General features: G+C 38.9%; 1 protein-coding gene across 1 annotated transcript; it reads right to left on the reverse strand.

Moving 5' to 3' along the window:
- Nucleotides 1-1907: 1907 nt before the first annotated feature.
- LOC105388623 (WD repeat-containing protein CG11141) lies at nucleotides 1908-13910 on the reverse strand. The gene is made up of 9 exons (XM_048627566.1): nucleotides 13540-13910; nucleotides 12726-12889; nucleotides 12260-12383; nucleotides 10738-10901; nucleotides 10142-10286; nucleotides 8297-8496; nucleotides 7588-7685; nucleotides 2682-3201; nucleotides 1908-2412 (listed from the first exon to the last, which is right to left on the reverse strand). Exons 1-9 carry the CDS (start codon nucleotides 13762-13764, stop codon nucleotides 1959-1961), a joined length of 2094 nt encoding a protein of 697 aa, XP_048483523.1. The 5' UTR covers nucleotides 13765-13910; the 3' UTR covers nucleotides 1908-1958.
- Between the last annotated feature and the right edge of the window lie 102 nt (nucleotides 13911-14012).

The following is a 14012-nucleotide window of genomic DNA, read 5'->3' on the forward strand; positions in this document are numbered from 1 at the left end:
CTCCAGGGTCGGCTGCTGCATTTCTGAGGTCAGTCCAGAATTACATACCCTAGTCAGCATGTGCTGACCTGAGCCCCAGCGGCCTGGATCGATATTCTACATTTTACAGCTTTTAAATATTGTTGCAAAGTATTTCACTGGTTCCATCCATTCGGCTAGTGTATGTTTAAAATATTGTCTTGACAATAACAAGATTTTGATCAATAATTACTTATAAGTATTGCTTTCGAAGAGGCACTGTGTGTATCCATATGTATAAATACCTACCTATATGTATAGGTACATACCTTCCATAACTTTCTGACAAGTCAGGAATAATAAGGAAGTACTTAAGTCTTATGTATACTTATACCTTTCTTTTTAGTATATCTATTACCTAGAAATCTATGCATTATAAATTTATAGATTCAAATATTTATCTACTGATATACTCATCAGTAGCTTATGGGTCACAGTTGGTTTTCTCTCCACCATGCGATAATAAACACATCTCACAATGTTTAACTAGGTTTCAGATAGGCTCAGACTACATAATAGACGCATTTTTCCTGAAATAAAAATGACATATTATGTATCTAGCCTATCTGAAACCTAGTCATTTCTGCATGGTGATATTACAACTGAGGCGCGCGGGCGACTCACTCTATTTATATAGGCACCCGCACCTTGCAAATCAAAGGTGGAGAGAAAAATGGACTTTATTTAACTGTCACTGTGACCCTTATGATGCCGAACACGGAGAAAGTCGAAACGCCATATCTCACAATGTTTAACTAGGTTTCAGATAGGCTAGATACATAATATGTCATTTTTATTTCAGGAAAAATGCGTCTATTATTACTTGTTAACTTTTTACAGTAACTTTATCACTAAAATGCATAATATACTAAACTTATCATCTTTATTACTTTTTTATACTTCTGTTGCTTAATGTTACAAAGTATGCAAAAACCGCCTTTTATGCAATTAAAAATACTTATATACATTGCACTTCTACATTATAATAGATAAACATTCTATTATACATGACTGTATGTTGGTTCCTAAACTAGAAGCAACTCATGTAATTGGTCATTATTTAAATTCTTAATGTATCATATATGTTAGCTTAGATAACTTAAGGAATATTTTTTAATAGTCAGGTAAAATCACCTTCACTTGAGAAGAATATTATTATATTTATTGCTGTCACATTCTTAACTATAGGTTTATACAGACGTGGCAGCCTCTGTATATAGATATGTAAATTTAACTGACTATTAAGAAAAATATGCCAAATGTTAGCTAAATATTTCTATACCGTAGAAATATAAAAAGCAGTTCATAAGTATTTCAAATATGTTCATGTTCATACATACATAACTTAACTCGTCCTATCTTACATGAGTAATTTCAAAATACTATTTAGTGATGTTTTTAGTGTAGTGAAGCCAACTAATTCACCCCCCCCGTATCTACTATCTATCGTTTAGTACAACCGTCATACTATGGACTGCCAAAAGAAATGGCAAAACTTTGTATGAAATGTGCGATTTTTACACGCCACCTAGCGGTAAGTGGCTGCACTAGCTCCGGCCCAAACAAATTTGCGCCAGGTTTCACTGTAAGCCTGTAAAAAAACACAAATTTGTATGTTGAGCCGGTAGAGTCGCCACCTAGCGGTCTAGCGGTTAAAATATGTTTAGTTTACACTGGTCGAATGGTTGGACTTCCGAATGGCTTCCACTCGGCCCTCTGTCTGTACGTCTAGTACAGGTTTTGCAATTTTTGAAAACTATCAAGGTTTACCTTTTCTTCTGTCATCTGCATGTACATTATCTGTCAAAAGTTGCATGATAGTTTCCGCTAGAAGCGCCACTTTGTATGCGAGAAAACGTAAATTTTATAGTTTCCAACAATCTAACAAACCTGTACTAGACCCTCTGATTGTTCAGTGCGATGGTTTACTCCACCATTCATCACACAAACTCCCACTCGCTCTCGATGTGTTCGTCGGGCGACATCAGCTGGCGTCCGTTGCTGACAGCCTTGTCCGGCACTTCCAGCTTTAATTCAAAATCACCTAAATTCCAGTTGTTAGGCAACTTGACTAGTTTCGGAACCAAATCCATCGGATTAGGCTGCTTATTTGTCGTTACGAGTTTTTTAACGGTCGACGTTGTTTTTTCGGTATTGACCGGTTTATCCACTATGTCTGTTTTTCTTTCCGGTTGGATTTCTACATCACTACTGGTTACCGGATGTTCTTGTTCTTTGGAGGTTAGTGATGTATTTTCTTCGTTGTCTCCGTTGGTTGGCGTCGTGGAGGACGGTTTGATGCTCAGAGACTCAATGTTGAGCATCTTGGCGAGAATTTTCTCTTTCTCTTCGATCTGCTTCTCAAGGACGTCGTCCGGCTCTTGTGGAATATTACTGAAATGGTCAAAAAAACATAAGTATAAGAAATTAAGTATTGTTACATAGACTTACACACACTATTACATTATAAAATATGACAGTAGCATAACGCCCCTGAATAAAGAAACAATATCAAAATGGCGGACAGGCTCATGTATTACACATCTCACTATAATAGTAGAGATGACTAAAATTTTTCTGCTCCCGCCCAATTGGTCGCTATTTTCATATTGTTTTTTATTCACGGGTGTTATATCCCTCGGAATCTCATTTCTTTAACTTACCCATAAACGCTCAAATTCATGACACAAGGCGACGTGTAACTAACGCCATCTGGCGGCGCGCGCTCGCTCCGCGCGGGCGTGACGTGGCGCGGCGACCGCCCCCCCGCGCCCCCCGCGCCCGCCCCCGCGCCCCGCCTGCTGCGCCGGCTGTGTATCACCGCCTCGTCGCACTTCTGCTCCATTATACTGTTATACATCTTCAACTTCTTCTCCAATTCCTCACTCCTCGCCTTCCTCAACTCCTCCGTATCAGACACGTCTTTGAACTCATTCACAATCGATTCTAGAACGTCCCCAGCTATGTCCGCCGGTAGGTTTTTAATCGGCGGCAGTTCGAAGCACTCCTCTGCGTTGGCTATGGTCGCCGCGTCCAGAAACTCGTTGTTGGTGAGCAGAGAGATGGGCTGCTCGAGGACGCTGCTGATGAAGGGGACTGTGGCGTCGATGGAGAATTCCCGGACGGTGTTGACGGCTTGTTGGAGCGACGACAGGGACTTCGTCATCAGGGTCACCGCCTCGTCTGTGTGGGAAGAGAGTTAAGGTCAGAGTGTTAGCACGATTGTTTGGCATTTGAAGATGCTCGTTTGTTTTGTTACTTTGTTATTAAAAGTGTATTATGTTAGAATAAACACATGCTGTGCTACCACAAAAAACTTTAAAAACCGTTTAACAAGTGTTTAGAACGAAATTTGACTGATTTTGTAGGCGTTTGACAGCGGTAAACATTTGTTAGATACTGTCTAAGTTTTTGTGGTAAGGCCCATGATGTTAAAACCAGAACTTCTTAAATGTACTTATATCAATATATCGCAAAACCTTAATTACTTACTGGTTGTCACAAAAACACAAAATAGCTATAAAGCAACTACACACACTTATTAACAGAGCCATTGCTCAAATACACGAAAAGCGATGTTCACAAATACAAGGAATCTACTGTACAGAGGCGAGAAATAAAAAACAAATATGATTAGCAAATTGTGTATTCTAATGTATAAGTACAATGGCCATGCTAACAGAAACAGTGCGGTAACAATTAATAACAAAAGTAAAACTACTTAAATATCTAGCAAAAAGTGACCTATTTTATTAACTGGAACTTACTAGTATTGTCTAAATCGCCGCATACAAGATTTTAAAAAATAGAGAATGACTCCAACATATCCGGTCCAGAGTAGTAATATTATAAAGTGATTACGTACTATTAAGGGACACCTCTCACTGTCCATAGAAGAGGCCTATGTGTCCAACAGTGGACAAATACGGGCTGATGATGATGAAAACAGCTCTCACCAGACCGGATAAGTTGATTTTTCACTATACGTGGTATGTGAATAAACTAAAGATTAACTATGACAATACTAAATTCTCAGTTAAAACAAACAGATTGAAACAAATATCGTTGTAATATTAAGTACTAGTAGGGTAACTAATTGACTTGGAGCTAAGGCACTTCATTATTGGATACACAACCATTTTCACGTACCTATTGGTTCAGTGAAATAGTAACACCATTTATTTTGGTCCAATTACTTCTACGAATTTAACAATGTAGTATTTAATGAAACCGATATTACTTACACTGGAATGTTAGTAAAACTATGGTATAAAATAGTTTCCTCTTACTAATAGTAAAGTTATACGTATATCGTATACGGTATACCGTTTGAGTCTGAGGCTTAGGACAAGCATAAAACAGCTCTCCTCTTCATACATACAATTTATATTATAGACTAATTACGTTTTGGTAGGTATTTAAAAAATATGCATATTTAAATCGTCATAGGAATGAATGGTGTAAAATGTTATGCCACTAAATCTAATGTAGCCTGGTCATAACTACTTTCTAATAACGTAAGTCCTAATTTTAGGTATTCCATCTGTCTACCAGGTCTCATACAAAACTGTAGGAATGTCAACTACGTATAAAATAATTGGAAAAATAAGCACTTGCTGAATAAAGATAATAATACGTTGAAATACCTAGAAATACACTAATATCTAATGGTATCAACAAAAGCACACATGTTGCATCTCTGTCTTAAGTAAATTAAAAAGATTTTAAGAGTGAGATGCAATAAATGTTGCGTGCATTTATGTATTACTTATAATAATATTGTTCAATAAAACATTGGTCCTATTTTGGTATTAGTATTTTCCTTAATTACTAATTTAAGTATATCCTACATACAAATTAACAATATATGTAGATAGTAAAATCTCATTTTAAAAAATAAACTTGGTACCAACTTTTGATTCTTATGAGACCATCTACTAGCTAAAAGTTTCAGATTAGTCTTATCTTTAAAACAATAGTTTGTATATTTATTCTGATGAATGTTTTTTTTTATCCTATCGCTATAGCACCACTCTAAGTACACTTGTCCAAAATTAATAATGCACATGCAGATCTTCACACCCGAATCATTAAATCGTAAGAGCCTTAAAAGAAACACTTGCATTTTGCACCTTGTATGAAAGAAATAGGAGTCAATATCATTTGTTACATAATCGAAAATAACCGATCTGTCAAAGATTTCTATGCGCATTATCAATTTTGGAGCACTGTAAATTGCTTTACTATTTTCTTGAAAGTTCAATCAAGTACCCCGTAATACTGCCGAGTATACATTATACGTATAGGGAATGAATATATAATAAGTACATATAATCTTGCATGGTCAGTAGTAAGTACTTAGGTAATGATAAAAAATGTCACAGCTACTGTTCTATGTAGGTATTAAAAATACAAATAAAAAGTACAAGCCCGTAAACTTGAAAGCGTTAAGGCGATATATTCCGCCAATTCATTCATCAATGAGGCGTTTGTTAAAAAAAAAAAAAGTTCCTTTTTGGAGAAATAGATGGCGTTGTCTGGGGTTGTACCAACTTTCAAACCCTCAGAACACACTCAGATCACAATTATGTTATTCTGTGAGGCTAACGAAATGTGAAAGTGACGTAGGTAGGTAGAATTGTAGTATTATTTTCTCTATGATGTCGATGTCACTGTTGCTTCAGCGTTCAGTGCGATTGTGCGTACAGCCGTTCTTTTCAAGTTTTCTCAGTTTCCTTGTGTTTCTCCTGTATTAATTGAGTTGTAGTTGAGCTATCTGCTCCTCCTCCCTTGATACTGTAGAGTTAGTGCACTTGAGATAGTGACTCTTTTGAGATAGTGACTCTTGTGATAGTGACTGCTATACTGTAATAATGCCTAAGGACTATGGATCATGGTCCCTTGCCAATCTGAAGATAGAGTTACGAAAACGGAATGCCAAACTAACTGGACGGAAAGCCGTCTTGGTTCAGAGGTAAGTTTGATCAAAGCATTTACAATAATAATATAGTAGCAACGTAGTAGTAGTGCTTATGTTATATTTGCTTTGTCATTGTCATCCAAATCCTTTGTAAAAGGTGAAGTAAATGGAAAGTATACTCAGTTCTCGCACGCAGCACCCGTTCAAACGGCGCGCATAGAGAAAAGAACACTACGTGACGGCGCGGGTAGAACTATTCACAGAATACTTAGCACTATCCCAAGCCACATGCAGTCTGAGCCTCGGAAGGATGGCTCGCGCTACCACCCGACATTTAATCACAACTAGTGAGTTCTTATTCTGAGTTTAGTACTCTTTGCTCTCTATGTAATTTTTGACAGTTGGTACACTGCGTTTTCACGCCATCTATCGGCTTACCCAAAAGCTCAACTGACAGCTGTCAAGGAAAACGGCTCATTGAAAAAAAATCATCGCGTCAGTGTTGCGCTTGGCAGTTTAAAAAAAAATTGGTAGTTATATTTTTTTATCTAGTTGGTGGTACATAGCGCCTTAAGTAAGTACATATTCATACGTTCATAACAAAATTGACCCATTTTCATAAAATAAGGAGCAAATAATACTTAATACAAGGTATAATATGATTACCTTACCTAGGAGAGAATTGAATTTTAATCAAATCCGCATTAATGTATACGACTGGACGGAGCACACATAAGTACAACAAATGAGTAATAATGAATATAACTATGATTTGTGCGTTTAACAAACATAATTTTAAACAGCAGTGCAAGTATAGCAACAGCCTATACAGTGCAACCAAAAATTTAAAGAAAATGTGTTCTTGTCTACATTTTTACTAGCGGGGCATGTTTTTCAACCAGGGTTGCCACACACACACAGCCCCCCAGAAAGGGTAATCACACACACATCCACAGACCCTCGCTATGGTCACCACACACTCATCGACAGACCCACAGCTAGGGTCACCACACACACACATGTACCGCACTAGCGGGCGCACAGACGCCCACAGCTAGGGTCACCACACACTCATCCACAGCCCCCCAGCTAGGGTCACCACACACACACACACACCCACAGCCGCCCAGCTGGGGTCACCACACGAACATCTACCAGAAGGGCTAGTACGGGGCGCACTTAAGACGTGACAAGAGTTTTGCATCGTGCTCACTCACATCGTGCAGCCTCAAGAGCGAGCGCGACGGAGAACTCTTGTCACGTCTTGATAGCGCCCCGTGCTACAGGGCCAGCTAGGGTCACCACACACTCATCTAACGCACTAGCGGGCGCACAGACGCTCCCAGCTAGGGTCACCACACACACATCCACAGCCGCCCAGCTAGGGTTGCCACACAGATGCCAGCTACACTACAGCCCCCGAGCTAGGGTCACCACACACACAACTACCCCCCAGCTAGGGTCACCACACACTCGTCTACCGGCACACACCTGCGGCGGCGGCGTCGGGCGCGCGCGCGAGGCGCAGCTAGGGTTGCCACACACACACACACATCCACAGCTAGGGCTGCCACACACACACACATCCACAACTAGGGCTGCCACACACACACACATCCACAGCTAGGGTTGCCACTACCGGCACACACCTGCGGCGGCGGCGTCGGGCGCGCGCGCGAGGCGCAGCACGGACCGCGCGCCCTCCACCACCCAGATCTCGTCGCCGGACACCGCCACCGACTTGATCCTGAGGAGAAGAGTAGAATTGGTCACCACAAACAGCAAAATATGCAAAAAATATACCTACTTATAAACTAGAAACAATGAACTTTTACAGGCAAACTTGAATATAAAGAGATAAAAGTAAAGACAAGGGCGGTGTACCTAAACTTAACATACATGACTAAATAAACTTAATGACACATACACAAATAACAATTGCGACTATGCCTGCATCACACTCACTTCGCTATTCGTATTTGTTATTGGACGTTTAGTCTACTTGCCAAATACCAAAAATGTAGACTAATTCGGCAATCATTTTGGAAAGTATACTGACCACACATGGCAGTTTTGGCAAGTACCAATAGCCAAGTGGGGTACTAACATTGGGCTATTTGATCACGTACGCGGGATTGGCCCGCTCTCTTCAAACCAGTATTCATTGTGCGAACGTGGAATATGCTCGCGAGACGCGGCAAAATGTCATCAATCCCGCGTGAGTGATGAAATCCGCATGCTGTTAAGCTGCGTACAGACCGGCCCAACCAACGGCCTGTATTATGTATGATAAATATCCATCGTTGGGGGTTCGTTGGGCCGGTCTGTACGCAACTTTAAAAAATGCCTTATACTCACTTCCTCAGCTGGTCAACAGTAGCTATAGCGGTCAACGACCTCGGGTCCAATATATAAAGTACATCCTCATTGTACGTGACCAGGAAATGTTCCCGGAACACGTGCAGAGGACCGAAGTTGTGCTCTCTGTCCGGGTCGTAGGGCTTCTTTTGCGACGGGTTGAGTAGTTCGACGACGGTTAGCGGGTTGCTTATTGCTTCCTGTGGGTGGAAATGGTTGGTTAGGTACTAAGGCTATTTGTAGCATTAAAGTCTATTCTTTTATAACATTTCTAATGAACAAAACTTATGATGAAACCGAAGACTTCATAAACTCATAAACCACAATCCTAACATACCCACAGACACACCCACCCACACACACACTCACACACACACACACAAACACACACACACACACACACACACACACACACACACACACACACACACAACACAAACCCTTCCTACTACTATCTTCCTACTCATATACCTATATGTTATAATTTTATTTTTTTACTACTTACTGTGTAATTTCTCACTATTACTGCATTTACTGTATTTTAAAATATCTGTTCGATTTTGCTATCTATAACTTAACTATATACAAATGTCTAACTATTTACATGTGACCTCACCATTTCTCCCTGACAGGGGACTGGGGCTGTTAACTCCTTAATACAGGCTAACAACCTACCTAGGATAACAGCAAGCAACTAACTTTATAAAACCTCACCATGTAACCTAGTTTTAAAACACAAAATTGTTAATATCTGTTAAGTTAGTTTAAGTTTACTGTAACCTTTTTTGTGAAATAAATACATTATTTATTTATTTATTTATTTATATCAGGTAAGTACTAATTTTATTTATTATTTTATACAATATCTATGTATCGCTATGGTAGAACTAAAGTCTATTCTTAACTTTACAGTGTTTATTTTACAGTAGGTACATATTAGGAAAACTTAGCCAATTTAATATGTAGGTAACAGTGAATATCTAAATTACGTTGCACAAGTTTTAGTAAAGGGAGGGTTAATATAGCAATAATACACTCACGTGCAAAGAAACAGTTCCACTTACAAAATTCCGACACTAAATGGCCAATTTTTAAAAATACATTTAATAGGATTTTTTAACAAAATGTTTACGTTTTTAGTTGGTAATATCCTGATGAGCTTTAAAATGTACTTCAATATTGAAGACGGCGTCATTAAGCTAGCATTTTCCGCTTAAAAATAACTTGGTGCTTTTCTGTCTGGAACTTTTCCATTGCCCGTGAGTGTAGTTTAAATCTAGTGGTAAGAAGAACAACTGAACCTTAAAGATGAGCGTCTGTAGCACGTCCCCCCTCCTGTCGCAACGCCACAGCCGCGCCGCAATCGCGACACAATCCTACTACCTAATATTATAAAGGCGAATGTTTGTGAGTATGTGCGTGAGTGTGTGTGTGTGTGTGTGTTTGTTACTTCTTCACATCAAAACGGTTGAACCGATTTTAATCAGCAAGCTTCGCTTCGCCGTTATAATATTATTATTAGTAGAATAAAAAGACCTTAAAGATGAGCGTCTGCAGCACGTCCCCCCTCCTGTCGCAACGCCACAGCCGCGCCGCGACACAATCCTACTACTACTACCTAATATTATAAAGGCGAATGTTTGTGAGTTTGTGCGTGAGTGTATGTTTCTTAATTCTTCACATCAAAACGACTGAACCGATTTTAATGAAATTTGGTATGGAGTTAGCTGACACCCTGGATTAACACAAAGGATACATTTTATAGCGGAATTCCCACTGGAAAACTTTTAAAGCCGAAGCGAAGCTCGCGGGCACAGCTAATAAAAAATAAATTTAAAAAAATACCTTAAAGATGAGCGTCTGCAGCACATCCCCCCGCCTGTCGCAACGCCACAGCCGCGCCGCGCCGCGCGCGCAGTACGCCGCCGCCGCCGCCGCCGCCGCGCCCGCCGCGTACGAGTGCACGAACACGCCGCCCAGACGGGACAGGCTGCGAGAGAGAAACATATTATGAGATAAAATAGATTTCATCATCATTACGATCCATTACAACCCCACTGCCGGGGCACGGGTCTCCTTCCAATGAAGGAAGGGTTTTAAATTTTTGTTTATTACTTTTGTTGAGAGAACAAGAGCTGTGCTTAAAAATGCCTAAAGTATGTTTTGATAGCAACAATGCCGACGGTTAGTGCAGCAGATTCTTTCACACAAAATTGCAATTTACTCTTGATTTACTTGAACAAATACATAAAAGACACATACTCTGCTTACACTTAAAGGTAAATTTAAATTTATGTTATGATTTTTATAAGGCTTTATGAATAAATAAATTATTATTATTATTACCTACTTAATTGTTGAAAGAAAAGAGTATTTATATTTCTTTGGACTAATAGGCCTATTATTTTGCGACAGATATAATAGAGTGAGACAGCACTAACCTCTTCCTGTCCCGCTTGCCCACCTGGCAGTGGTGCCAGCGGTTGTCTCGCCGCTCGCACACGATGCTCCGGTAGAGGCTCGACACCAGCAGCGTGTTCTGGTTGTAGCTCAGCTGGACTATCTCGTGCTCCTCGTTCACTATCTCCATGGACTTGCACAGGTGCTGGAATTAATATTGTGGTTATTGTTAGAGAGGAAAACGTTGATTTGCATAAGTTTTGCTCGATTGTGTTGTAAATGCTGTGTTTTTCTGTAATTGGATGCCCACTGTGGCATGTATTGTGATGTTTTCTTTTATATAAATGTAAAGTGTGTGTCTGTTGAAAAACCTAATAAATAAATACAGTGCCGTTCATAGAGTAAGTAATATAGTTTAGTGCCTTTTATTACTCAATCTGCTGCCGCTACACGGGTTCATTATCGACGTAGATAGAGGTTAGTAACGGCTGTTCTCATGGGTTTTAATAGTAGTTGAGAGAAATATTTTTCTCTTCGAGTGTAAGAGTGAAGCAGTACTATGAAAAAATTATAGGAACATTAATTTATTGTGAAAATGGAATGGAATAAGGATGAGAGTGTGTCGTTAAATAATATATTATTTTATTCGGGAACACCTCGCAAAGAGCATCACCCTTAAAAAAGTGATAATAACAAGTAATAGTGCTGTTGACACACTTTTTATCAAAGAACGGTAGGAAATGAATGTACAATCATTTAAATGAGTGTTTACTCAACCTTATCACAGTGTGGTCATTGACACTAGGTAACTGATAAATCTCTTCTTAAAGCAACTTTAAGTTTTTCTATAAGTATGTTCCTTTGTAAAAAGTTTTTCATGACCTTTTACACTTTTTCAAAAAATTATTGGCATTCCAAACGACTTTACAATATAAACTACCGTCTACCCGTGGTCTACTCCTCTATTTTTAGTACTAACAAGGAAGGTTTGTAGATGTTGTTTAATTGTAACGTGTTTTTTTTGCTCTGTGTCACGTATTTCAAATCTTCTTGTAAATATAAAGTCGAAATTCGTGTATTACCACTTATAAACCATCTATAAACCCATTGTAAGTTCTATAAAGACGCGTAACGGAATCCTATTTATGTAATGGCCACCATTTTCGAATTGTTTCTTTATGTGCGTGCGTTATACCGGCATTATGCTACGTGTGCTAGAACTAGGGAGTGATAATTAATTATGTTTCTCAAACAGTTATCTTATCAGTTCATAAAGTATGACATGTATTGAGAGATAAATCTAATGACATCAAACTGTTTAGAATACAAAGTTGTTTTCGTTATTACTGCTATGATATAGCTAAGCTACCTATTGATGAAACGAAAATGTTGGGCTGTTAAGTTAACCCACTTTGTTTTAATTATAAAGGAAAATAAATTTTCATCTTAATTTAAGTACCTAGTTTTGTATGAATAAAACATTTGCCTTTTGCAGTTGGGCAAAAACAATTGGCATTTGCCACTACACTTGAGATTCACTTGTGAATATTATAAAATGCTTACCATGTAAAAATCTATTTCAGTCATGATAATGACACCATTCTTGTCTCCGGAAAACAACCGCATCCCATTCTTGGACCACTCTATGGCCGTCACCCTGCTCTTGTGCAGGTCCCCTATTGTATACCTGAAAGCATACATCAAACATTACCATGAGAATGAAAGATATGAACAATAAATATATCCAAGTCCTTTAGTTTCTAGTAGGGGTAAGTGAAAAAAATGGCAGTCACATTCAGTGACTAAAACAAATGAAATTATTTTCCAAACTGTAAAAATAAGGTATTTACTGAACAGAGTAACTTATTGCAAAATGCAGTGATGAGATGTGCTTTCCAAATTTTCCAAAATACTTTTTTTTTTGGATAGTCTATTTTAAAGAGCTACAGATGGCAATAAAGAAGGCTTCAATGGCTATATCTAGCAATGAACAGGGCTGACAGGAGATCGCCCCTACACTGATCATTACCTCTCAACCTTGGGCTCCACTTTGGGCTTTAGTGTGTCGGGGAGGTTGTGTGGATGCTCCTTCGGTATCTGGAACACAGTGACCTGCCCCGCCGCGTTCCCCGCACCCACCATGTAGTCCACTGTGCTGACTATCTTCACATATGTGATGGGGCTTGATGAAACCTGCAGATTTGCAATTTCAGTTTTATTTTATCTTAACTTGGTTGTGATTTTTTTTGTATTATTTCATTGACAAATAAGGTATGGAGTAAGGTTACTTTATTGTATTTGGCCATTTCATCCATATCTTATAAGTGATTTTTAATAAAATGTTGGAATAAATAATTGTAATTATATTATGGCTTTGGGGCAGAATAGAATGTCTTGCAGACTTTGAGAGTTTCTACCATATATTAGGCAAACTTACCTACTTAAATTTCAGATAGAATTCCTATCAACTTATCCTTACTTAACCATTGCATAACTTTGGAAGGCCAATTCTACTAACAGCTGTTGTGTCATGTTAGCTTCTACATTGTAAGACTAACAAACAGATAAGTTCAGATATTTAGGGCACCAACATCATTAATATGAATGGAATTCCACAGGCCTACATACCTGACTTACTTTCTTTACAACAAGCTTTTCGTACCTCTTACGAAATGAAAATCCTTTCACTTTCAAGATGCACACAGTTAGGCACGGAAAATACGCAAGATGCTATACAGAAACACATTTCTAAAGGCTGATAACAAATAGAGTTAACAGGAAACTTAAATCGGTTTGTCAATAAAGATTAAATAGTTGTTTACGCACAGCAAATACACACTCACCTCGCATCTTAGCCTCTGAATATTCCCCTTTTTCCTGTCGTACCAGTAGACGAGCCCGACGTTGGTGCCGAGGGCGATGTATTCAGGGACTGCGTCGATACATGTGATGCACAATTCATTAGAAAACAGCCCGTTTTGCACGCGAGGAGGGATCAAGCTCAACATATGGGTGCACGGCGCCCACTCGCGGACGAAGCCCTCCTCCTCGCCGCCAGTCACCTCCATTGTCGATCGAGTTATGCAGAATTATGCGAGAAGAATATATTGATGTATTCCATTAATTTGGAACTTGCACCAAACATTTATTTTATTACAATTTTGATAAACATGAACAAAACGACGACGTAAGGTACGAATGCAAAGATAAATAAACTTTGACAGCATAATTAATGTGTGTTTGACAGATTGCAATGACAGATGACATGACAGGGCACAGAACTTTGATGATTCTGACCTAAGCTCAGAATAATAAC

Source organism: Plutella xylostella, chromosome 19, assembly GCF_932276165.1.
Source record: "Plutella xylostella chromosome 19, ilPluXylo3.1, whole genome shotgun sequence".
In the NCBI taxonomy this organism is placed as follows: domain Eukaryota; kingdom Metazoa; phylum Arthropoda; class Insecta; order Lepidoptera; family Plutellidae; genus Plutella; species Plutella xylostella.

Bases quoted from the DNA above. Each gene is read 5' to 3' on its own strand.
- LOC105388623 (XM_048627566.1), bottom strand. From the start codon at position 13,764: ATGGAGGTGACTGGCGGCGAGGAGGAGGGCTTCGTCCGCGAGTGGGCG. The intron at 7,686-8,296 runs GTGAGTATAAGG...TCTTCTCCTCAG, and splicing joins ACTGTTGACCAGCTGAGGAA to GATCAAGTCGGTGGCGGTGT. The intron at 2,413-2,681 runs GTAAGTTAAAGA...TGACCATTTCAG, and splicing joins ATGAATTTGAGCGTTTATGG to TAATATTCCACAAGAGCCGG.